The sequence below is a fragment of the Caloenas nicobarica genome, chromosome 6, assembly GCF_036013445.1.
Source record: "Caloenas nicobarica isolate bCalNic1 chromosome 6, bCalNic1.hap1, whole genome shotgun sequence".
NCBI classification, from domain to species: Eukaryota; Metazoa; Chordata; class Aves; order Columbiformes; family Columbidae; genus Caloenas; species Caloenas nicobarica.
This window is the reverse complement of record NC_088250.1, coordinates 1,992,798-2,017,913: the sequence shown is the minus strand read 5'-3', so window position 1 is coordinate 2,017,913 and position 25,116 is coordinate 1,992,798. Positions and strand designations below refer to the sequence as shown.

Below are 25,116 nucleotides of genomic sequence, written 5' to 3'. Positions count from 1 at the left end.
CAGAAAAAACCCCAACATTTCTAAAGGAAAGTTCAACCGCTCCCGGTCCTGTTCGATGTACTTACTTTAATCTTTCCAGGTTTCCATGATCCCTTTGCACTAGCGGGGACACCGCAGGGACCCCGGGTTTGCCTTGGCTGCTGGGAGCCGGTGGGGACCGTGGCCCTCGCGATTCGTGACGAACATCACACGGAACGAGCCGCCAGCACTGGGGACGATCCCAGTGCCCCCGGTCACGTTACAGGAGAAGCAGGTGAGCGGCGAGGAGCCGGTCAGGCCCGTCCCCATCAACCAAGCTGTAATTCTTGTTCGGAGGCGGCTCGGTTTGGCCTCTTTTGATTCGGTCACCAAAAACGCAGCTGAAACAAACCGTCACCTTTCTCACGCTTCGCAGGCTGCCAAAAATATCGCGCATCCACCCCGGGTTGTTGTGTTTGCACCGGATCCTGTGATCCTGTGTTCAGTTTCTGTGAAAGCCCATCAAACAGGGTTCTGGGGGGATCAGCATCCCTCATTTCTCGGCACCTGCAGTCACCCCGCTGCTCTTGCACCATGGGGAAAAATAAGTCTGTCGCCTAAATATTCGCCCGGCGTTTGAGCACGTTCCTTTGCTTTTGGAAGGGCTACTACAGCAGCTCATCTTCCATAGGAAGGGCATGTCTCCTGCTCAACATATCCATCATTTCCTTGTGTTATTTTCGATACCTTTTCAGAAATTGCAGGTTGGCAGCGTATTACGTGTTACTTACGGGATGAAGCTTCCATTGCTGGAGAGCGGGTCCTTTCACTGGTCTCGCGTGCCTGCTGTTGAGACTCTGGTTGATTTTAATCCAGATCAGTTATTTCAAAAGGACATTTTTCTTGCTGTTCAGCCCAGACGTACCAAAAGAATGTTGCAGCTCTGGAAAAAAAAAAAAAGGAAAAGCAAAAGAAAAGGGGTTTTTAGGTAGCGATGCTGTTCTTGGAGCACTCGAGCGAGCAGCACGTGGTGGGCAGTGCTGGTTACTGCATTGGTTACTGCATTGGTTACTGCATTGGTTACTGCATTCGTTACTGCATTTCCCACGGAATACCCAAGCTGCTGTATGTTCCGTTTTTCACGAGTAGCTTTGATATGTCTCAGTGGCAGGAACTGTGATACAGATCGTATCTCACTTGTTTCAGGGACCTTTCAGTAACGCGTGCTTCCCTTCATACCGAACAACCCGATGCTCCCACTTGCCTGAATAGCGGCCACGGACGGGAGCAAAATCCTGAAAACTGTCCCCTGCCCCAGGGTGACGCACACGGGACAGACGGAGGGTGGGGAACTCCAGCTCCCTGCTGGGGATGCGTTCGGTGTGCAGAGGAGGCTCCTGCCTGCTGGGTATCGCCAGCCAGCTTAGAAAGAAAATATTTGCTTTGTTTTGTTTGGGGCTTTTAAAATTTTTTTTATTTATTTAATTTTTTTAAGATGTAGCAATTTGTGGCCAGATCACAGGGTCTCGAGGGAGGATTCTGGCTGAAAAAGCGACTTCAGAATTTGGCCTGACACGGCTTTAAGATAAAAGCTTTTATGCAATCACTAATTCACAGTCGCAGTTGCCTTGGCTTCTCTCATTATCGTCCCCAAGTTATTTTTTTCGTGCTGGGAGCTGGATTTTCCTGGCACCGCATCCGTATGCACCACAACTGCTGACAAGTAGGAGTTGGATCCCATGTTCCTTGACCCTGGCTGGAGCTTGTTTTTTCTGGCAGCGCTTTAAAGCCTCCGCGCCGCCCCCGTCCCCGCTGACCCGCCGCGGTCCTTCGGCAGCCCGAGAAGTGCCTGATGTTATCTGCTGCTCCTCGCGCTCCCCCGGACCCTTCCCTCGCCTGTTCCTCGACAGAGCCGGGCTGGGGCTGGCCGCAGCTTTGCTGCTTCTCTGCGTTTGGGTTTCGGTGGGGTTTTATTTTATTTTTGGGGTTTTTTTTTTCAGTCCTCTTTGCTTCGCTGGAACACGCTCCCTTCTCCCCTGACCTCTGTTCCAGCTGGGGTCTGTCACAGGTCACCCCTGAGATCATAGACTAGAATCACAGAACCATTTAGCATGGAAGGGACCCTCAAGCTCATCGAGTCCAACCATAACCCACCCCTGGCACTGCCCCATGTCCTGAGAACCTCATGTCCGTCTGTCCAACCCCTCCAGGGATGGTGACTCCAGCACTGCCCTGGGCGCCCTGTTCCAATGCCCGACAGCCCTTTGGGGAAGAAATTGTTCCCCAAGATCCAACCTCAGCCTCCCCTGGCGCAACTTGAGGCTGTGACAGAGCTCCGTGTCTGCCTCTGCCCCCTCTCGCCTCCCCGGGACGGGTTTTGGCCGAGCCCAGCGCAGTTGCCCGGTGTCCAGCCGGCTCAGGAGACGCTGCCGTTCCCCCCGCAGCGTTTCACAGGGGTGCGGCTGCTCCCCGTCGGGTTCCTCGCGAGGTGTCTCACCATGGGGATGGCTCCTGGAGGGACGTTTTACCGCGTGCTGTTGGGTACGAGCAGGTGTCCTTGCTCGGCTGGAGCTTTCTCCGAACTCACCCTCCAGTTCAGTGTGTGCACAGTGTACTTGACAGATTTTCACAGTGTGTTCATTCCTCCCCCACCGCTTGTCTGGGTATGTTTATTTTTGTGATTCCTGTTATATACGGTTTCCTTTGTTATTTTTGGTTTTGTTTTCCAGGCCTCTTTCCTTTCTTTACTTTTACTCAGCTTAAAGGAATCTTTTGGGTTTGGGGTTTTTTTTGGGTTTTTTTTTTTTTTTTGAGCCTTCTTGGTATTTGTGGGGAAAGCTGCTATTCCTGTGAGTGTTTCAGGGCCCTGCCGTGCCCGCAGGAGCTTGTGTGCGCACGTTCCCTCGCCATCCCCACTCAGGTGCCAACGTCCCTTCATCTCCCTGCCCTTCCCAGCACGTGTGGAAACTTTACCCGGCGCTTGGAGGTTTCCATTCCCTCCCCAGCCGACACGCTGCGGAATCCTTCGGCCGCCCCGCTTTCTGCAGCCGCGCACCGGCCGCCACCAGGACAGCGGATACCCGGGGCTGTAGAGTTACTGGGAACTCATCCCTCCTGGCACGGGTGGGCACTGGTAGTCCTCCCGCCGTGGGGAGAGCAGGAGCGTTCCAGCCCGGCCACGTTTCGTGGAAAAGCATTTTTCCGCTGCTCTCCTTCCCTGCCGGTGCCCCGCTGGTTTCCATGGCACTCGCGGTTGTGCAGGGGTGGCAATCTCAGCGTCCTGGCAGCCGTCCAGGCCGCCTCTCTCCGAAACCCTGCGAGGTTACAAGCGGATGTATATTTTTCTTATGTTCCCTTCATCCCCCAGAGCTGCTGCGTGCTTTTAAAGCAGTTAATCTATTCCATCCTTTGCTTATCTCGCAGGCACAGCGTAAGGTTGTGCCTGCTCTGGCCGGCAAGTTGCTTTGAGATCCTCTGATGAAAGACGTGCTGTAAAGGCAAAGAATGCTCGTCACCACGCGGCCGTTCCCATTTCCAGGGGACGGGACGGAGCGTCCGACTGAAACAACAGCAGGGCGTCCCAACGACAACCAGCTGCTTCATGGAGCTGAACTTGAACGGGACGGCATCCCCATCCACATCGTATTATAGAATCATCAAATAGCTTGGGTTGGAAGGGACCTTCAAAACTCATCTAGTGCAACCCCTCTGCCATGAGCAGGGACACCTGCACCAGCTCAGGTTGCTCAGAGCCCCGTCCAGCCTGGCCTGGGATGTCTCCAGGGATGGTTCATCCACCACCTCTCTGGGCAACCTGGGCCAGGCTCTCACCACCCTCAGGGCCAACAATTCCTGCCTCATCCTGTTGTGTAAGGGCTCCTTCCATGTCTCCGTCCCTCCTCCACGGGTCGGTGGCCGCCGGCGGTAGGTGTGTGCTCCCAGCCCAGCTCTGCATCTGCAACGGCAGTGCAGAAAAACAGCAGAAAATCTTTCTTGTTGCAGACAGAGGCCTCATTCCTGTCAACCCTCTGTTTTGTTTTGTTTAAAAAACAAAAACAAAACAAACCAGGGCTTTGCTCTAAGCAACAGTTGGAGTGAGCAGAGCACACATCTGGTCTCAGCTTCACGCAGGCTTTCATAACAGTCTCTAGCCATAATAGTCTTGTTTTTTTGGAAGCGAGTCACTGCTGCTCTAGGGGCTGAATGAACTCTGATCAGGCTTGGACCTCTGCGCGTCAGGGCAAAGAAACACCTCGTGTCTGAGCTGCGGGAGGCCAGAGCAGCCGGAGAGAGGGGATGCCGTGTTTGGGTACGCACAGAGCAGCCTCTGTTCCATTTAATTTGGGAAGGGTGATTAAATGGTGACCTTCTCAGCTAAAGACGGCAGGTCTGTGATCTGTGGCTTTGGCTGGTTTGGGCTCCGTTTTGTTAGAGGGTAAGATCCATCTGGCAACGCAGGCTAAAGCCAGGCTGAAGGCCCCCGTTGTTGAGCTGGGTTTAATGGCCCTGAGTTGAAGGAAGATGCTCCTTGGCGTGCTAAAGGGAAAGGGGCAGCGAACTGCAACACGTATTAACTATTGGTATCTGTAGAAACCGCAGGAGGAGATAATACAGTAGCAGCAGCTGCCCCTGGAATTATTTGTGCACGTTTGGCTCCAAAGCTTTCTGCCCAGCTGGCTGGAGGTCACTGCGAGCGCTGATAAGTATTTGCCAAAGGCCAAGAAGAAGACAGGACAAGGTCAGAAGCTCTCCTGGTAGCAAGGCAGAGCGTGTTTAGCAAACACCGCTATCTCCCGAATTGGGGTGAGAGATTCCATCAACAAAACACGCAGGGGAGGTCTGACCGCTGGTGGGAGGGCAGGAGGAATCTGCTTTACAGCTTTTGGCCAAGCTGAGAGGAACGCGGGACTTGCTGTTTCCTTCCGAGCTGAGGTTTATCTGCCGGCCTGCCCCGGGGACCTGCTGCCGCGGCCAGGCACTGGGAAACTTCGGCGCCTTTCCCAGTTGCAGCTGAGCACAGCGAAGTCAGCGCGGCGGCCACGCGACTCTCCTGCCCCCTCCGAATGTCGCTGCCGCTCCCCTGTCCCGTCACGGTGTCTGTATTTGCTGGGGCCAGGCAAAAGGAGCAGGGAACGGAGAGGAGAAGTGAAGCCCAGCTCTGGCTCTGCCGTACTTGCAGGTGCCTGCATGTGGTTATCAGAATTTGGGGGCGTTTGTTGGCCGAAGAGGCCACCAGCGTTCTGGCTTCTATCAAGAATAGTGTGGCCAGCTGGCCCAGGGCAGTGACCGTCCCTGTGCTGGGCTCTGGGGAGGCCAAACCGCGAATCCTGGGGGCGGTTCTGGGCCCCTCACGCCAAGAAAGGCCTTGAGGTGCTGGAGCGAGTTGAGAGAAGGGAACGGAGCTGGGGAAGGGGCTGGAGCACAAGGAAGGGAGAGGAAAAGGAAAAGCAATAGGCAAAACATCACAACTACTTTGTGGCAAATGAGTGGAACAAAAAAAAAAAGGGGAGGGGGAGGGACATTCGTTCAAATTTTTGAAATGTAAAACACCTCATGTGACCTTTCCTCCTGTGAGCTTGTCCTTCCTGCTTTTGATGAACTTTCATCTGTAGCAAAACTACAAACTCTCCACTATGGAAACAAAGGGCGATTTTTTTCCTTGGGAAGCCTCTGCCCGCTTGTTCCTCCGTCTTCATTTACGTCCGTGAGTTTTAATCTGAAACGGCAGGCAGAGGTTTCACAGGGTCCGAGGGCCGTCGGAGGCCTCGCCGATGGATGTTTCGGGGAGCAGCGAGCTGGGTTTACGTTTCCAAACCGAGCTGTGAGAGCCGAGCAGGCCCTACGGACATACCGGCTCGCGTCTTGATTCCTCACACGTAAAAATACGTTTCGAAGTTGTCGCGCGACAGGCGTCACGTCGCGGGCAGAAGCGTAAGGGGTGGAAATCTCCTGTTCCCTGTAGTAAGCAGTAATAATTTTAGTTTTGTGTTTCTGCAGGTAAGGCTCCTGGAGCAGGACAGCGACGCCGAGCGGCACCGGCAAACTGCGTGTGAGTCCGGCCGGGCTGTACCGGGGGCTTTAATTCTGTCCTCAAAAGCGCATTTCTATTAGCTTTTCGCTAGCAGTATTGACCTGACTGGGGAAGTATTTTAAGGCCTAATCGTCTGACTAAGTCAGAATCATTGTCGGATTTAATGAGTAGTGGTGTTTTGCACTGATAAACGCCCTGCAGCAGATTTCCCATTTTACGTTGCGATGAACAAGCCAAGGGGTTTGGGCAGGCTGGAAAGGGCCTTTACTGTACAATTTCAGACGTAATTCTGAGTGGAAGGCGCTTCTCAGAGCCTGCTTGGAAGTTTCTTTGCCCTCCAGCCCCAAAAACGGAGGGAAAATTTCCACAGACCGAGCAGCGTTCTCTGCATAACAGGACGGCAACTGCTCCAAATGTTGTCGGTAGTTAATTATCACAGGGAAGTACGGTGTAATACAAAAGCGTCTGTTAACCATTGTGCTGCTGATCCTTTTAGATACGAAATATTCCTGCTCTGTGCATCCCTCAGTGTGCACCTTCCTCCTCCTCCTCCAGGTGCTGAAGGCTTTACGTGTCCCACGTACCCGCCGATGTTTGGTCCCCAGAGGAAACCACCCGCTACACCAAAACCAGGGGGGTACGTGACCAGCCTAAAAGAAGTTTAATATCAAAATCAATCCTTCCAGGGACTGCTGCGAAAGCAGCGCGATTAATTTTTGCATTAAATTAATGAAAACTCTCCCATCGAAAGGTAAACGAAGCTGCCAGAAAACCTCCCTTCTGACATAAGATGATGATGTTGAAGACTGTCATGGCTTCGTTGCAGAGTGCGGTTCACCTTGTAGTGGATGACACAGCAACACGGTAGAGTTAGAAAAATCCAGGTCTGGAAACACTTACTAGTTCATACTCGCAAATGTTTATTTAAATTTTTTTTTTTTTTTTCAAAGGCTCGACATTTGGCGCTCTTTTCTGTGCTTCAGAGACAAAGAAAAATGAAGTCATAACAGCCTTCAGACGGACTTTTATGAGTCTAAAGGCCGAAAGTAATGTCTGGCACTGATTATTTAACTGGACTAAAGGGGAAACAAGTTCCCGCTGAGGCAGGGAATTGAATTTTCCGTTTCCTTGAGGCTGTCGGTAGAAGCGTCAGCCTGCGAGCCTGCTCTGGGATGCGACACCCAGACACACGACACGGGCAGGAAAAATCGATATAAAATGAGTAACCGAGCGCTTCCGAGGGTGACGACGTCTGCGTGCGGTGACTCGTTCGGCTGCATCGGCTGCAGCTTTAGCTGCTGGCTCAGCAGGCGGTGAGTAGATGGTATTGTACTTTCAGTCCGTCCTGGCTGCAATTCAGGATGTTAATAATAATAATAATAATCTGGAGAGCGATATAAGGCTGGGAACCCAGCTCTCAGAAAGCCCTTCTCTCTCCACGTACTGCTACAGGAGGCGAGACTGAGGAGACGATCTTCTGACAATCCCCTAATTTAGCAATGAGACCTGTACCAAATCCCTTATTTCTTAAGCCATTACTGAGGATCCAGAATGGGGGTGCTCACTTGTGGGAAAGTCTCTGAACATCTTGATTGCTGTTTAACATATGTTTACGCATCAGAGTCAATGTTATGGGGATGCTTTGGTTTGAAATTAGGAACTAAACACCCCCTGACAGCTAAACGTTGGCTCGTGTTATTATCCTCTTTCCCCAAAACCTATGACAGCACTGAGAGAACACTCCGGCCAAGCCGATGTGCAGCCAAATGTAATTTATGGCTTGTTTTAAACGAATTTGTTGACTTCATGAAAGGCCCTGTCAAAAAGAACAGTCCCCTGAGTCCCAAGGATGATAACAGTTACGTTGCGTCAGCGCTGAAAAACTCTTGGATAACACTGAGCCTATCCTGGGAAATCTTTTTAAAGCGCCTGAAAATTGCGCTTTCTAAAAAGAAACAGGGCTCCGGCTATGGTTTGGTAGTTCGTTTTGGTTTTCGTCATGCTTTGTTCATTTTGTTTCCCGCTGGTTGGCTTCCATGCTCCAGGTAATTAAAAATAAATACGTGTGGTTTAAAGGAGATGCTGCTAACATGAATATGTTTAATTTCACTTATATACAGCATTGAATTTGCAAGTGATAGCAACGTGTTTGTGTCTGTGAGAGCAGCAAACACTCTTGCAAAAGAGCATCTACTTCTTCAGGTCTTTTCTCCTCATTCTAGTTTTTAAGAGTCTTGTCTCTGTTACGTTCAATATTGTTGTTTCACTGGGTGATGTTCGTCCTGGTGGAAATACAGGGCTTCAGCCAGAATATTTTCTTTTAAATCTCAGTGTTTTACACGTTTTCTGTTGTCTCTCCCCTACCCTAACCTAGGACCCGCACCACAGATTTACTGTGCAGCTCCGTGAGTTTGCCCTCTCCTGAGTATTTTTCTGCTGGCCTTACTTGATATTGCTGAATATCAGGCTAATGAAAGCCTAATTCACAGATAAAACAATATCACAGAAAGAATTATAAATATGTTCTTGTCCAAGCACGTGACAATGAGTTAAAATCCAAAATGGGTCAGAGGAGGAGAAGAAAGTCTCGCAAACTGCAGGGATGGCAAGTCCGGGAGATTAGTCCAAGGACCCGATCCACAGCCCCGGGGTCTTCGCAAGGGTGTTTTCTTGAGCAGGGTTTGGCTTTTTGTGAAACCGAGAGGAAAAAACGGTATTAAAAACGCCATGTCTTGTTCCTTCCTCCTAGGAAAACACAGACCAAAAATCCAATCCATTTTCTGGAGAGAGAAAACAGGAAAAGTAAGTATTTTAAGGCAGAATATCTGTTTTGTACAATTCGTTGTGGAGAACTCCCGGTATTAATTAACGAGCCAAAACTAGAACCATTAAAACTGGTGAGACTTCTGTCATTCACTTCAGGCTGAGCAGGTTTTGATACACGTCATAAACAATTACAGTAATTTTCTTTTACCATCCAAACAGTGAAAGTGCTGTGCAACCCACGCAGCCAGGTTCTTGTTTTCTGTGAACAAAGTAGATTTCGCTTCTTTTACTGGTAGGTACAGCTGGGCAAAAATTAGGTTGCATAGTTCGGTGCCTTTGCTGAACCAGAAAAGAACGCTGGATTTTGGGCCCATAAAATATATTCGGTGTTGGTTTTTTTTTTTTGTCTCTCTTGGAGGTAAAACTGTTCTGTTTGTTGTTGGGTTTGCCCCCCTTTTTTTTTTTTCTTCTAAAGGTTATTTCTTGGCAGTTCACATTCCACAAATAACAGGAAGGATACTGTGGTTAACATGTGGTTGCAGTTCTGGAAAGTGGCGACACAAATTACAATCTGGGATTCTATATCGCATTGTCTCTCACCAATATCCACGGCGGAAAGTATGAAAATTGTAACAAACTTTTATATAACTACCAGCCACGTAAACTCAGCTTGACCTTAGGAATGTCAAACTACGGCTGAAGCATGACTACAATAAAAATCCTATTAGAATTTATTTAACGATTCTCTTGGCGATGCAAGAATTGGATTACACCTATTTCACCTGTTACGGCTTGTGAAGAGGAATGGGGTTACGCAGAAGCCTTATATTACCAGCAAAATCATCGCCGATTCGCATCTACGCCGTTTTGTACGGTAGCATTCGGTATTTCGAGGCGTGGGAGGAATCGGAATTTCGGATTTGTATTCCTTGTACCCTGTGACTGGGGCGGGGATTCAGGCACAGGGCAGCGTTCCCCGTCACCGACTTTTTGGAGAAGCCTGGGTACGGAGGCGCCTTTTAAGAATGCTTTTGTTTTTTTTTTTTTTGCTCCACTCCACCCAGCAGAACTCGTTTGTAAGGGCCTTGCCGGGCTGGAATATCAACCGCGACATCCCCAGTCCTCCCTGTGCAAGACAGCAAAAGGTTAAAGCACGCAAACACCACAGGGTTCACTCTGAGATCTCTTTAATTTAAGAGGCGGGTGATGGTTTTTGCCTGGGAGAGGCTGGGGGCTGGAGCTGTGGGAGCGGAGGAGGGCGACGATGAGGAGGGCGACGATGAGGAGGGCGACGATGAGGAGGGCGACGATGAGGAGGGCGACGATGAGGAGGGCGAAGAACCGGCCCCGGCCCCGCCACCTCCCACAACATGGCGGCCGCCCCCCGCGCGGGACGGCCCCTCTCTACCTGCCCGGAGGCCACCTCTATGGTCAGGGGCGTGGCCGACAGCGGGCGGGGCGCTGCCCGGCCCGCCAGTGGCCGGCGCGGCGGGGGCGTGGCCGGCGCGGCGGGGGCGTGGCCGGCGCGGCGGGGGCGTGGCCGGCGCGGCGGGGGCGTGGCCGGCGCGGCGGGGGCGTGGCCGGCGCGGCCGGGCTGGCAGTTGGAGCGACTCCCCTTTGTGTCTGGGGCCGGGGCGGCCGTTGGTGCCGGCGGGCGGGGGCGCGGGCCGCGGCGGACGGGGCGGACTCCGGGCCTCGGCTCCCGCCGCAGCCGGTCGGCGGGCACGGGAAGGAGGCGGAGCGGCGCGGAGCTGCCCCTCGCCGGCGAGCCCGGCGCTGGGGAGGGGGCGCAGGCGCTGGCAGCGCGGAGGGACTGAGCCGTTCCCCGAGCGGAGAGCCGGGGGAGGAGGCCGGGCCGGGGCCGCCCGGCGCTGTGCACTCGGAGGGAGGCGGAGGAGGGGAAGGGCCTCGCCCGCCGCGCCCCCCTCCCCTCCGCCGGGCCGGGGTGCGCGGTGGAGCCCGCCCGGCCGGGGGACGCGGGTGGGCCGGGATGCGGCCGCAGCCCTCGCCGTGAGAGGAGAGCGGGTCGCGCCGCCCAGGGACTGAAGCGATCGGCGCCGCCCGCCCCGCAGCGTGAGGCGGCCAGAGGACAGAGCCCGTGCCCGGGATGGGACGCGGCTCCGCCGGGAGCCCCTAGAGCCCGTCGTGCCTGACATCGCTGCCGGCCTGCGGAGATGTTCCGTGCCCTCGCCGCGGCGGAGCTGCGTGCGGAATAAGCGCGGTTCCCCGGCGGGAGATGCCTCGGGGCCGGGAGGCAGCAGCCGGCGCTTCCCCGCTGCCCGCCGAGCGCCGCCGGCTGCCCAGACATGCGGCCGGGCGGCTGTAGCGCAGGAAGAGCGAAGGCGGCTCCTCTCCGCTGCCATTTGCCCTCCCCGACGGGACCGTGAACCGAGAGAGCCGAGGGAGGCTGTGCGGAACAAATTCCTCGCTGTTTGGGTTTTTTTTTTTTGCCTTTTTTTTTTTTAATTTAATTTTTTTTTTTTTTTTTTTTTTTTTTCCTCGTCGTGCGCGGACCCTCGGCCTCCCCAGGTATGCCCGCCTCACTGCAGCACCTGGCGCTGCTGCTCCTGCTCGGCACTGCGGCTGGTGAGTAGCCACGGGCACCCACTGGCCATCTTGGCTCGGGGACACGGGGGTTGGGTGCGCCGGCCACCGCCGTGGCTCTTACAAAGTGCCGTGTTCCCGGCCGAGTTCTGAAATCCCGGCTCTCGGAGAACACGATCTGCTTTATTGTGTAAATGAAGCCTTAAGAAGAGCTGTGCTTTGCCTAAATCTGCATCTCTTGTCTAATAACCCGCTTCAATTTCGGAAAAAAAAAAGATATATAAGCTCTTAGTTTTGCATGCCTCGCCCTTTGTAAGGTGATGCAGGAATTTTTAATATATATTTTAATCGTCAGCAGAGCTGTGCCTGTTTTGCTGTGGGATCTTTGGGCACAGCCATTTTTAATTTTATCAGCATCGGTGCTTTTAGGGGCCTTAAGCATGTGCAGCAGTTTTATAACAGGCTTCCTGTAAATGTATATATTGTTTTTTTCTTGGAGGAGAGATCTGAAGAAGAAATTTATCTATTCGTATTGTCCCTTGTGATTATGGAACAGTAACACAAAACGCTGTTGAGGAATGCTGAAAGATCTTGAAGTGTACTGCGTTGTTTTTTTTTTTTTAACAAGAAGTTGGAAGTATGTATGCTAAGAGCATCCTTATTCATATTTCTGGGCCCTTAAACCTGTTGTTAATTTTGCTGGGGAGCTCAGTGTCAGACACGTAAGATATTTGGCCGTGATGTTGGAGGAGGGACGTGTGTTGGTCTGGCATCCTTTGGTTTTGTGTCGTGTTGGAGCCTTCTGAGTGTTACCGGCTTTGTTAGGCACTAACACCAGTTCTTTTTGCCGTACGCGTTTTCCAGCTGTTCTGGGAGACTCCTAGGACTTTGCAAATTGGATTCCGATTAGTAAAAAGACACCAGTGCTTGTTTTATTTAGTGTGATTTTGTAATCTGATGTGTATAATGCATAAACGAATCCTTGTAACGAAAACAATGTGTCTTGCTGAGATGACCCAGCCAAGCTGGTGGCAGTTTCTGTGAGGTTTTAAAATGCGATTATTTGTTGAAGATACTTGGTGTCATTATTAGGAAGATCCTGTAAGTATACATGTTTAGGCAGTTTCTTCCTCACTCTCACTGGATAGTCCCTGATTTTCTTACTTCTGCTTTTGAAGAGGTAACTTTCAAGAAGATATTTAAATGAAAAGATTGATGTTGCTTATATCAGCTTGACCTTTGGCTGCTGTTATTTTAGATTGATGTCTGCAGCATCTCTCTGTGGTAGTTTCTGAGGAATGGTGGGGTTTTTTTTCTTTTTCTTTTTTTTTTTTTTTCCTGGAAGAAGGGACTTCTGAAGGTCAAAAGTCTTGTATTAAAGCATATGTGAATGGAGAATTCCTGGTATCTCAACTCTTCTTTCAAATATAATTTTTGAAAAGCCCCAGTGCTGACCCTGTGTGCAGGGGCTTGCCAGTTCACCCCCGTCCTGATCTGGCATTTCAGTTCTGGTTTTGCCTTGTTAAAAGGGTACTAACGATGCCAGCTTGTTGGGCTGTTTTGTGAATAGGAACCTATTTTCCCGTTGTGATTTATTTCTGAATTGTGAAATTTTAACAATCCACATTAAAAAAAAAAAAAAAAAAAAATCTCGGTCGTAATCCTCTGTGAAAGTAATTACATGGGTGATTTGAGCTTTAGTTGAAGTAACTAATGGTTGATTTTGAGTTTACACTGCATTTCAGAAATAAAATGTCTATACATGGGGAAGCTACACTAATGCGTAATTCTGCCCTTTTATGTTCATGAAGGAGCCAACACTCTTTTCTTCTCTTCCCCTCCCCCAAAGTATGAACTGTGCGCTCCCATCAGTGAAAATGCTGCCCTTGGAGCTTTGAAACCCTCCAATAATTCTTCCTCCTGACTAGTGGATGGATACTATAGCTCAGCAGTATCTAGAAATGAGGGTTTATTAGTGCAAAATCATGATATCAGAGGCAAAGTGTTTATTAGTGCAAAATCATGATATCAGAGGCAAAGTGTTTTCATGACAGGCCTATAACTTTCTGTCTGGAGGAGAAGATCTGGAGCTCCTTGGGGAGAGCTCCACAAAGACCATGGGAATAAAGGAAAGACGTAAAGAAGACGACAAAAAAAAATAATCTGTAGATGAGTTTGCCTCATAATCTGGAATGTGAATGAAGAAAGAAGGTGGTTATTCCTTGGCTGTTGTCATGGAAGGTATAATGAAGAACTACCTCTAGATTCAGAATTGTTTGCTGATTATTAGGAGGAAGACACTACTGGCTTACTTTATAAAATGCAGATCTTAACAGATAGCTGGCAACTCTGTATTTAAACTGGGTATTAGTCCTTGTAAAGAGAAATGCCACAGGAAGGCCATTTAACCAATGCTGGTCTTAGGTTAAAATTTGAGAGGTTTAAAAAGTTACGTTGGGAAAAAAAAAAAAAAAAAAAAAATTGGTTCGTGCCACTTTGTTCCTTATTTCTCGAAAGACTTGAAATACCCCTTTGTAAATCTTTTGTTTATACGAGACATATTGAAATGCCCTTATGTTGCAGAGGGTTCGGATGTGTTGGCTGTGGGGGCTGTGCCTGCAGAGGAGGCTGGTGATCCCCAGGATTGTGCAGAATTCCGTCTGGGTGTTTGTGCCGCCCTGATATTAAAGATACAATCTTTCCTCATTTCACTCGCCTGCAGTCTGTGATATGCAACGCTAAACCACTTTTCCTTCTTTATACATATCCAAGGTAGGCAGCGTGCCAACGTCTAATGTTGAGATTATTTGCGCGAAGTATAAAGTGAAAATTAAAGCAAAGGGAAAATCCTTTTATCTTTGGGAAACTTTCCGTGAGTCTGTATCTACGTGGTTCAACAGGGCCGCAAAATTTTCAGTGTGAATGGAATTGGATAGAGACTGAAGTATTTTTTTTTAATGATCGTTTTAATTATTAATTGAAATGATTGAACTGAAGCATCTTTATCCAACTCTGTCTTGCCAGTTAAAGCTACTTTAGTGTCTCAACATAATTTGTTTGAAATATGAATTGTGTGACATGAGCAAAAGCCTCCTTTGGCTATTCAACTGAGTTCTTCTAATTCAGTGTTTCGCATTAGTAACTGCCTCTATCTTGCATATTAAATGGGTTTTTTTAAACCCATCTGCACCTCAATTTCCACTTCTTTACTAGAGCTATACCCATGGTTTATGGCTCATTCAGCATTCAAACTGATTTTCTGTGTGTGTTTTTTTTTTTTCTTTCTCTGAAACATAAGTTCACAGAAGTGTAAGGCTGGAAATGACTTCTCTTTTATTTCCTCCATGGTCTGGTTGCATAAGGACAGATAAGAGTGTTTGTCTAACATCTCTGGAATCTCCAGCCAAGAGGGATTTCACAGCCCGTCTAGGTAGTCTGTCCTGTTAACAGTGTTTTTCATAATGCAGCAGTAGCATTTTCCCCCCATTTCTAATGCAAGATTATTTAAGATATGCCTTAATTAATATGTGGAAATACAATCTGAAATGTGTGCAGAATGCGCTCGCCGAGGAACGTCAGTCTTGACCAATTCCTCCGCTGGAGCCCCACGTCTCAAACCTCGGCTGCAGGAGTCGGGAAGCTTGAGCTGACGATCGGTGTTTTAAAACGAGATTTTGGCAATTAACCCTCCCCCGTTTTTGAAAAACGTGGGCTTTTGCTAAAATGTTGATTCCTGATGGTGCCATCCTGACTCGAGGGGTCTGTCCCAAAAACCGCAGCGCTGGGCTGAGGTCGATGCGGGGGGGGTTTCTGTTCTCAACCACAGACCTGGTCGTTCAGATGAGGCCTTTGCCCTCCTCCTTTTCCCTTAGTCTCGTACGGTTGTGTCAAGCTTTAACAAAACCAGGACATGTTGGAAACCACAAGGTTTTTGGGTGAGGATGGCATTTTATTCCAGGTCATTGGGCTGGGTCTGTTTTGTCGTTTGCCTTCTTGGGTTTGTATCGAATGGCATTTATTGGTTTGAACTCTAAAGGTGTCTGCCTTCTGCGTCTCTCAGTACTTGGTATTTTCTCTATGATTTCTTCTTTCCGGGAGGGAAGAACAGGCCCTGTGGACACAGAAGACTGTCTGCGAACCTTTCTGTCTCTGTTAACTTCCAAATCCGCTGACCAACGGCAAACGTATGTGAAAGATGCTCCAAGTGTCAAGATTCACTACTGTTTTCATGAAGATTAGGAACAGAACAGGAGAGAATTGCCAGGCAGAACTGCGAATATCCCACGCATTAAACTCCCTTACCATCTTTTTACCAATGGTGCCCTAAGTGACGCTTTCCCTGCGGTGCCTTTGAGTGGTTTTGTTACATATTATGCTTGCTAGAACCTGCAAAGCGCATGAAAATAGCTGAATTATTTGTGCGAAGCGTGGCCAGGCAGGTACCGTCACCTCTGGGCTGGAGCAGGTGGCGGTGACAAGGTGATGATGACAAGGTGGTGGCCTGGGGACCCTCCTACTGCCCGATCCTACATTGGTGCTCATTGTTCTACTAGAGATACTTCTTCTATTTTGAGTTGTAAGCATCGTTTGGTGTTTTTTTTGGGGGGAGCGAGGTGACTGAAAGTGTAGCTGTGGGTCATGTATGTGAATTTGCTCGACTGCTCCTGCTTTGACCTTATCAGACTTGCTTGGTTTCTGTTAAAAAGATGTTTTATTGCTGCAACCCAAGCAGCATGGGTACAGGTACTTGGAACAAAACTCCCAGACCATCCCTAGGAGAGAATCTCAATTAAGGTTTCCAAGAATTTGAGCTTTTGCTATTCTGAAATTTGTTAGACTTGACAACCGTGGATCAGGAAAACGATGGTTTGTGTTACCGTTCGAGCTATTTTCTGTGGTAATGATTGTATTGAATAAAAAGGGGTATATTTAGCTGTCCACTGCTAAAAACTGTTTGCTTTGGTTAGTGATGGTGCAGAGAGAGGCCAGCAAAGCGGATTTACTTGGGGTGCTTTGTGTCCCTGCACCTTCCAAGCTGCAAAAAATCCTGGTGCAGACACACCGTACACTGTAGATACGCGCTATAAGCCGGGAGCTTTGCCAGTCCTTTTAATTGTTTAAAAGCTAAACTCTAGAAATCATTTTTTCTGTATTTATTTGCAGGCGAGGGACCTTCTTAGTGGGAGATTAGCTTTTTTTTTCTAATGGCTAGCAGTTCTTAAATATAAATTTGCATTATACTTAGCTCTCTGAGATATGAACGATATGTGGAGCCCATATCCTAAGCTGAAGAAAACGAAGATTGTAGTGGGAAAATTGTAGCGCGTATCTTTTTAGTTCCACTGTGGCACCATACAGCAGACGGCCCCAAAACGATCTTTCCGTATTAAAATAATTCCAGTTGCGATCAGAGGAGGGTAAGAGGAGCCCTGCAGCGGTCTGGATGCCACCAGGGTGTCGGTTTCTCGTGTTTCGAGTTCTTCATCCCGTATTTCTGGCCGTCCCGGCCTCGGAGCAGCTGCCGGCACCGAAATAGGCACCAAAATAGGCACTGCCGCTAAAACCTGCTGCTTCAATATTAGCAAATGAGCTGTTCGCTTGGTTTTCTTCATTTCCAGAAAGTCCGTATAAACACCTTATTTTGTGACTTGTAAACTTTATACTTATTAATTACATCCAGATTCTACCAGGACCTGTTAAATAATTTCTCTTTTAGTTCTACTAAGATGAATCTGGCCTAATTAAATTTTAGTTAAATTTAGTCTGTAGTGGTTAACGCAGTTGCAGCAGAACACAATCATTTGGCCACGTTGTCTAACATTTTTTAGCTAAGAATTTAAAATCTAGTAATTTTTTTTTTTCCTGAATTTTGCGGTACAGACTCAGAAATATCCTAAATGGTGAATAGAGAGACTTTCTTGTATTGTTTCCTGTCTCAGAAGTAGTACCATTAATGAAGCTGTCAGCAAATGTAACTTCCCTTATTTTAAGAAGTAGTGGAATAGAATGTTGATGTGCAAAAGAAACAGACCCCCCATTACTATTTTATTAAACTGTATGCAGACTATATGAGGCTACTTAAAGATGTGGCCTTTGGGCAGAGTAATACGCAGTCCAGATATGACACAATGTAGTAAAGGAATTTAAAAACTGGGGAGAAGGTGTGTAAAAGAAGGAAGGCTAGTGGTACAATAATAATATAATAGCTCAACTTCATGGTTTCGCTTTGAGAATGCAAGAAGATTTTCTGCCATCTTTCCCATGTGCAGGGGGAAAAAAAAAAGCAGTGAGAAGAGAGGTGGAAAAGTCAGAAGCTCCACAGTTAATTAAGACTGATGAAAAATTTGGGAAGCAGTTGGGAATAACGCAATCCGTTTTATGATTTTGCCTCCTTGCGTTTGGTTGGGATTAATCTTCCATAAAATTGTTGTTAAATATTTGTGAAGATCAGTGCGGTGTCCTAGGTAATGCTGTGTTGAAGTGATTGAATGGTTATGGGGTTTTACAAATGGTACCTATGTTTTAATGTTGCTTTACTAATAAGAAAAAATACGTCTCCTCTCTGGTGGCAGGTTTCGGATATTTAGTCATGCGGATGGTATCTTTACTACCAACTTCAAATCTTAAAATGTAGTTAAATCCATAGTTTTCAGATACCAGGATTCGACATCCATTTAACCACGCTGTGACATATCACTTCCAGTCTTCCTGCAATATGTTCATGCATATAAAGCAAAATGAAAACCAAACAAAAGATGTCAACAGCCTTTAGCCAGGCTTCTAGCTGAAGTTAATAAAGATTTTTCTAAATATTGAACTCCTATGGGATCAGATATCTTGTCTTCTCTGTGTGATTACTGAGGGGAAAATGAAAATTTATGTGAATGTTCTGTATTTAAATGGAAATTTTAAAAGTTTCCATTCCCTTTCTGTGCTGAAGTGATGCCAGTTATGAGCCTCTCAGTGTTGCTTTTTTCACGTATTTTTCTGTTCATGCCAAAAGCCTAAAACCAGAATCGCTTTGGGACAGCGATGTCCAGTACAGTCATATTCTATTTTCAAATGCCTATTATACAAGATGCTGGTATAATCCCCCCAGCCTTTTGAGTATCCCAGTGTTGTGAAGACTTCATTCATTTATAGAAATGTTTGGGTAGTTCTTTGAACTTGAGGCAGGTTTTGGAGCTGTCAGGAACACACAGCGGGAAACCTGCAGCAACATCCCTGCTTCTCTGGACAAAACCAACACCCTGGCTGCACGTTCTGAACCGTGTTCTTACACGACAGGGGATTTATGTCTTGATTCCTTCCCTAGATTTGCCCACCCTTGGTTTTATTAATCTTTTGAGGATGGTTAGAATAAGCATGTAACGCACTTACCTTTACGTTACTGACATGTGCTTTCAACATGTAAACGCCACTAAATAGTTTAAAATAACCTAGGTGTGCTCCGTGCAAGCAGATATTACTTTTAGCTGAAATATATCATAACAAAGGAGGATGACGTATGCGCTGGGATCTGATGGTGAATTCCTTTGTGGCAATTACACAAAGCACCTGGTTTCAGCGCTTGTTGATAGGAGCGGGGCTTGCTTCACCCCGCCAGGCGTGGGAACCGCGTTCCGGCAGGTTTCTGTCCGTCTAGACAGGCAGGGAGCATCATCCGTCCGTCTGTCCGTCCCGCGGCAGCCGGGGAGGTGAGCTGGCCCGGGAAGAACGTGCTGCGCTGGGCAGGGGGGACACGGGGGACGGCTGGAGCCAGCACAGCAACACCCTCCGGAGTCCGAACGCCTGAAGATGTGTGCGCATCGCGGGACACACGGAGCGGTGGTTCGCGAGCAAGAGGGTTTAAGCAAGTGCTGCGCTGCGAACAGGCTTCTCCTTCGATCAAATACAGTTGTCTAGTTGAGGTGGGAGGAAGTTTCAAGTAGACTTTTAATAGCGTTTCCTAATACTTTTTGCTATAGAGACTCATCTCCCTCCTTTAATTGAAGAGCAGTAGAGTGAGCTTTGACTTTTTTAAACAAAGTTGCCAACAAAAGGACATTTTTAAAAAAAAAAAAAAGGCGGGGGGGGGGAAGTTTCTCCTTCTAAGGCATATCAAAATGCAAAGGTAAAAGTGTGATGTAGCACAAGCTGAGCCCGGTTTAACTAGTTCTGCCGGATTTGTGAGCTTGATTTCTATGTAGACGCTACAGAATTGGCTGGGGAGGAACGGTGGAGCTTCTGAGGAGAGTGCAGAAAGGCATTTCCAAGTGTTCTTGTGATGTAAGGACAACCAGCGAGCAGCAGATGCCCCCGATAGCATAGGAGGCACATACAGTGAGATAGATGCACCTTGGCAGCTCGAGGATAAATGTTACAAACTCAGGAACAAGGAGATGTAAAGGAAAAAGGAAACAAAATCGTTGGCGGGCTGCTTTGCTTTGGTTGCCTGTGTGCGTCCTCCTAACCTGCCGTAAGTGTACGACAGCTCTTGGACAGAATTTGTGAGTGTGCACGTGCAAAGTTGCTGCAGAATATTTGCTGTACAGCAAATTCCCACTGTAATTTGGTGTTCTATCTTGTTGGTTTTGTGGACATTGTTCCTTCTCGGTTGTCAATAGTTTTGCTTGGGCAGGAGATGACAATCCCCCTGCAGTTCAAGATCCAAGTGGAGCACTTAAAGAAGGGAAGCTCCAAATGTTGTGTTTAGCAGAGGGTGAGCGTAATTCTATAATCTTGGCTTCACTAGCAAAACCAGACTTACCTAAAAGCAGATCATTAAAGGCAAACATGAAATCAGTCATATAAACCGAAAAGAAGTCATCATTATAACCGTCCGCCTGACTTAATTCAACTGCTTTGTGCAAAAATGCGAAAATTTTCAAAAAGTATTTTTCTCTGCCTCGTTTGGTGGCAAAAGGGAGAATTTAAAGTTCTTGCAGAGCTTACTGAGCTTTTGGCAGCTCAGCCCCTCTTGCTGCTCTCTTCCCCTGGGATGCTGTGTCCCCGGTTCGGAGGTGGTTCCTCATGTGTGCTTCTTTCTTGGTGTTCGCTCTTCATTTTCACTTGCTCCCCTTATTTCAGTTACTGTAAAAAGATGTTTTTATTTAAACTTGAACATTGCTGGTTTATGCATTTCTTTGCTTAAACGAAGAGAAACGAGTTGTATCATGTTACTAAAAAGAGATCTTTGGTAAGTGCTCAGATAATCGGGATGCACAAAGGAAGTGCAAAAGTCTGAAGTTTGTTTTCCTCAAAGGAATGCTGAGCTTCCCCGACTCTTCTGGTTTGCTTTCTGAAAGCGGGGCTCTCTTCTCTTCCTACTTCTATTGTCTTGCAGAACCCAAACTCTGACAAACGTGACTGAGAGGTGAGAGATCCTCTGGGAGAATGTAATTAGTTGTGGGGCAGATGAAGCGGGTGCGAGCAGAGGCAGTACAGCACAGCCATCGCCTACCTAAGCCTGGCTCAACACAGCCATCGCCTACCTAAGCCTGGCTCAACACAGCCATCGCCTACCTAAGCCTGGCTCAACACAGCCATCGCCTACCTAAGCCTGGCTCAACACAGCCATCGCCTACCTAAGCCTGGCGCAGCACAGCCCAGGAGAGGTGGCTCATCTGCTAAACTGCTTTTAAACATGCGTGAGCTTGAGTGAGTAATTAAGGAAGTGATTTCGGATACATATTTAAATAATGCTTTCGGAGGAATCCCGTGGAGCTTTGGTTGGGGTTTGGGAGGAGGGCAGTTAGGGTAAAACTGTGTGAAGGGCTGTTCTAGTCCTTGGAGAGTGCACAGATTTCCAAACTAATTCTCCTAGGGTGCATTTTATTAGACGGTTTGAGGGCTTTTGAAAGGCAAGCTGGTAAAATATATTTGACCCTATGAGAATAATTTCCATTTTCTTCTACAGTGTTGTCAACTACTGTACAGGGGAAAGGGAGGGTGTGACAGTTCGAAAAGAAAATCCTCGTACTCTCTTGGAGATCCGTATCTAGTCCTTAGTGTGACAGCGGATACCTTTCCTTGGAGTTCCGCTCGAATTATTTGGAATTCTCATCTTTGTGTTTAGAGTTGTATTGTGCAAGACTGATGAGATCAGGCTCTGGAAGTCAGCTCAGAACTGCCTTTGCTTGCTCTGCCCTTCCTATCCTTCCGGTTTTTATTCACGAAATGTATACAAATGTGAATACAAAGACTGTCCTCACCTCAGATGTCTCCATTTGAGGAAGAAGACTGAGTTCCTCTCTCCCGTCCTGTACCTGGCATACAGTGGCATTCCTCCAGTTCTCTTAAGGAGTGCAGAGACTTGTTTTAGCACGTGGCAATAAACATCTCATAGCTTCAAAATAAACTGAATTAAACTAGAGTCAGAGTTAACTAGGTCTTTAGCCATTACACTCCTAGAGAGACGCACTTAAATTCCTCTTTAACAATCCACCAAATATTTGCTTTTTGTTATCAGGAGCTGACAAATCCCACAGTGCCGTCTGTCTCTGCAGATTCCTGTGCTGGAGTGAGATTGTCCCGAGTGCACATGATCACAGAAATGTCAGGGGTTGGAAGGGGCCTTGAAAGCTCATCCAGTGCAATCCCCCCGCCGGAGTAGGAACACCCAGATGAGGTTACACAGGAAGGTGTCCAGGCGGGTTGGAATGTCTGCGGAGAAGGAGACTCCACAACCTCCCTGGGCAGCCTGCTCCAGGCTCTGGCACCCTCACCATGAAGAAGTTTCTTCTCATCTTTCAGTGGAACCTCCTGTGTTCCAGTTTGCACCCATTGCCCCTTGTCCTATCACTGGTTGTCACCCAGAAGAGCCTGGCTCCATCCTCCTGACACTCCCCCTTTCCATATTGATCCCCATGAATGAGTCACCCCTCAGTCTCCTCTTCTCCAGCTCCAGAGCCCCAGCTCCTCAGCCTTTCCTCACACGGGAGATGCTCCACTCCCTTCAGCATCTTCGTGGCTGCGCTGGACTCTCTCCAGCAGTTCCCTGTCCTTCTGGAACTGAGGGGCCCACAACTGGACACAATATTCCAGATGCGGTCTCACCAGGGCAGAGCAGAGGGGCAGGAGAACCTCTCTGACCTACTGACCACCCCCCTTCTAATCCCCCCCAGGTCCCATTGGCCTTCCTGGCCACAAGGGCCCAGTGCTGGCTCATGGTCACCCTGCTGTCCCCAGGACCCCCAGGTCCCTTTCCCCTCCACTGTTCTCCAACAGCTCGTTCCCCAACCTATGCTGGAACCTGGGGTTGTTCCTGCCCAGATGCAAGACTTTGCACTTGCCCTTGTTATATTCCATCAAATTTTTCAGCGCCCAACTTGGTGATCCCACCAAGCAGCAGATCAATCGAAACTGGGGTGTGTGAGACCTGCGTCCCCTTTGCATTTGAGCAGTGGGAGCTCAGCCCGGGCTCCCCCGCCTGGCTCAGGCTGCTATTCCGGGTGGAAAAGAAATAGATGCAGTGGAAGGTAAACCTGCTGCTGCCCTCCGGGGCAGGGGCTGCTGTGGAAGCGTTTGGCTCTTGCTTTAAACCCGGGACAGTGTTGGAGACAGCGCGTTGTTGCAAGCTGCAAGCCCGGAGATTTTATAAAAGCAGCTGAGGGAAAAGGAAATAGTAGTTATGGCTGCTACATAAGACTAGGAAAGGCAACAGGAACCTCCCTCAAGTGCAGCCACTAAGCAGAATAGTTAAAAATAGCTGTTTTTTCTCTCAAAGCAATTGTCTGAGTTGTCGTGAATGTTTTGGTTTCTTGGGAGCTGGAGATGAGTCTCATTCCCTGGGTTTTCTGTTCCGAGACACCAGTTGTGTTTTGAGAACTTGTGCTGTGGGCACTGCTGATTATTGCAATACAGATCTTTAAAAGAAAAAAAAAGACAGAAGCATCAAGGCCTAACAGTGATTATAGTGAGGAAAAGCATCAGAGAACTGACAAATGCTGTGGGCAGCGGGTGGCAGGAGGACACGGAGACGTTCACATCTCTCGGTCACTTTGTGTGGTGCTGGCTGGAGGAACAGAGCTCTGTCGCTGCTCCTCTTGGGTCCCTGTCCTCACCAGCCCGAAAACACGGCTGGTCTGAGACATCCTGTAACAGAAAGCTGGTTGTGAAAGCGTTGCGCTTGTTAAAACTACACTTACGGAGAACAGTTGTGAAAAGCAGTGATCTTGTAAAACCTAGAACCATTGGGGATACCAATTTTTTGATGACGCGTTGTTTTCAGGTTTAGAAATGTGTTCATTGATTTCTTACCACTGTTAACTGCTCTGTTTCGATTCTATACAAATAGTTCAAACGAAAAAAACAAACGTTTTCATTTGAGATATAATTTTGGAGTGTCTTACCTTGTGTTTTGCCTTATTGCCGGTTGAATTCTGCGTAGTTAAACTGAATTTTTTATGATCATTCCTGACCTCTCAATTTTCTTCAACTTGTTACCCAAAGCAGGCCGCAGATTCCAAATACCTGTTGTTTTTTATTGTCCGCTCATCCCCTTTGTCTGTTTAATTGAGCTGCTCCCGTGAAGTTTAATAAACAGCTAAGATGGCTGAAGAAATGACTAAATAGATTTTTTTGGTAGCGTGTACAAGTGCTCAACTACGTGAATATATTTTAATGATGCAGCAAAAATGCGGTGCCTGTTTGGTAGGCACACGGTGGGTGTTCCTTATTTTGGTTGAAAGTGAATTTCTAATCTCAAGCTGTATCTATTTCTAGGTCAGCACATCCAAGTGTCTGTGCTCTGCATTTCTCAGAAGCAGCAGTGAGCCAGAACATTCCCTGTGGAACTTGGTTTTTCTTTTGACAGTGAATATCCTTGTTTGGTTGCTTTTTTATTGCAAGTGACAACAAGCTCTAAGGACATGAACAGGTTGCTGAAGTTTCACTACTCCGTTTCCTTTTTCCATCTTTGTGTATTTCCTTGGCGTTTTTTTTCCCCTCTTTTCTGTCAGATATTCTCCAAGTGCCTGTTCCACTGGGAACCTTTTCTGAAGCTGTTAATTTTTCACATCTCCTACCCAAGAATCTGTAAAGCAGATTATATGGATTTCCTCAGACATTGCCGGTTTCTCAGCGCAGTTTGGCGCATTTTAAGCTATATATATTATGATGAAACTTGAAGGTAGTTGTGGCCATTTCTTTCTTGTGTCACCTGATTTCCATTCCCTTTCTATTTGTAACAGCCATTATTTTTAATAATTATTTTAATAGTGAGCTGTGTAAGTTTTCTTAAGGCTCATTGTGTGTGAGAGAGAGAGCAGGATGATTATGGTCATAAAGTTAGTGACTTTGGAATTAAGAGACATCATTTTAAGTCCTCTTTGGGCAGCTGGAACTTTTAGCATCCAAGTTCCAAATAGGAGGATGTAGTGTTATTGAAGTCCTGAATTAAAATACACTAGTTGCCAAACCTTACGCTGTTGCCATATTAAAACCACGGGCACCGAACTGTAGTTTATTTAATGTGGGCGGGATTTCAAACTGTATTAACAGAAAAGTACAGGGGAATTAAAAGCATCAAAATCTGTCGTGGCACACAGATGATTAATGGATGAAAACAGCAGAATGTATGCGCTAGTGTTGGTCCGTAGATGAAAAGATATGAGAGCTGTGACAGAAAAGGTTGTTTCAATAATGTATTGCTTGGAAGCGCAAGAAACGCTAGTGAGGGGCGAGAATGCTGGTAATGCAAGTGGAGATAAACTGTTTTCCTTCCTTGCTTTCCTCTGTGTCTGAGTGGCTGGAGCTCTGGGCATCAGGCTGGTGTGAAGAACGGATCCTCCGCACCAGAACCGTGTAATAAAGGCACATGAAAAATCTCCAATCTG

At 47.8% G+C, this 25,116-nt stretch overlaps 1 protein-coding gene across 1 annotated transcript in view; it reads left to right on the top strand.

Moving 5' to 3' along the window:
• Nucleotides 1-11,244: 11,244 nt before the first annotated feature.
• Nucleotides 11,245-25,116, top strand: part of BMPR2 (bone morphogenetic protein receptor type 2) — an 87,882-nt gene continuing 74,010 nt past the window's right edge. Inside the window, exon 1 of the mRNA XM_065637746.1 lies at nucleotides 11,245-11,341. Within this exon, the coding sequence (XP_065493818.1) occupies nucleotides 11,287-11,341 (55 nt within the window). The 5' untranslated portion in view covers nucleotides 11,245-11,286. The remainder of the gene's footprint in view (nucleotides 11,342-25,116) is intronic.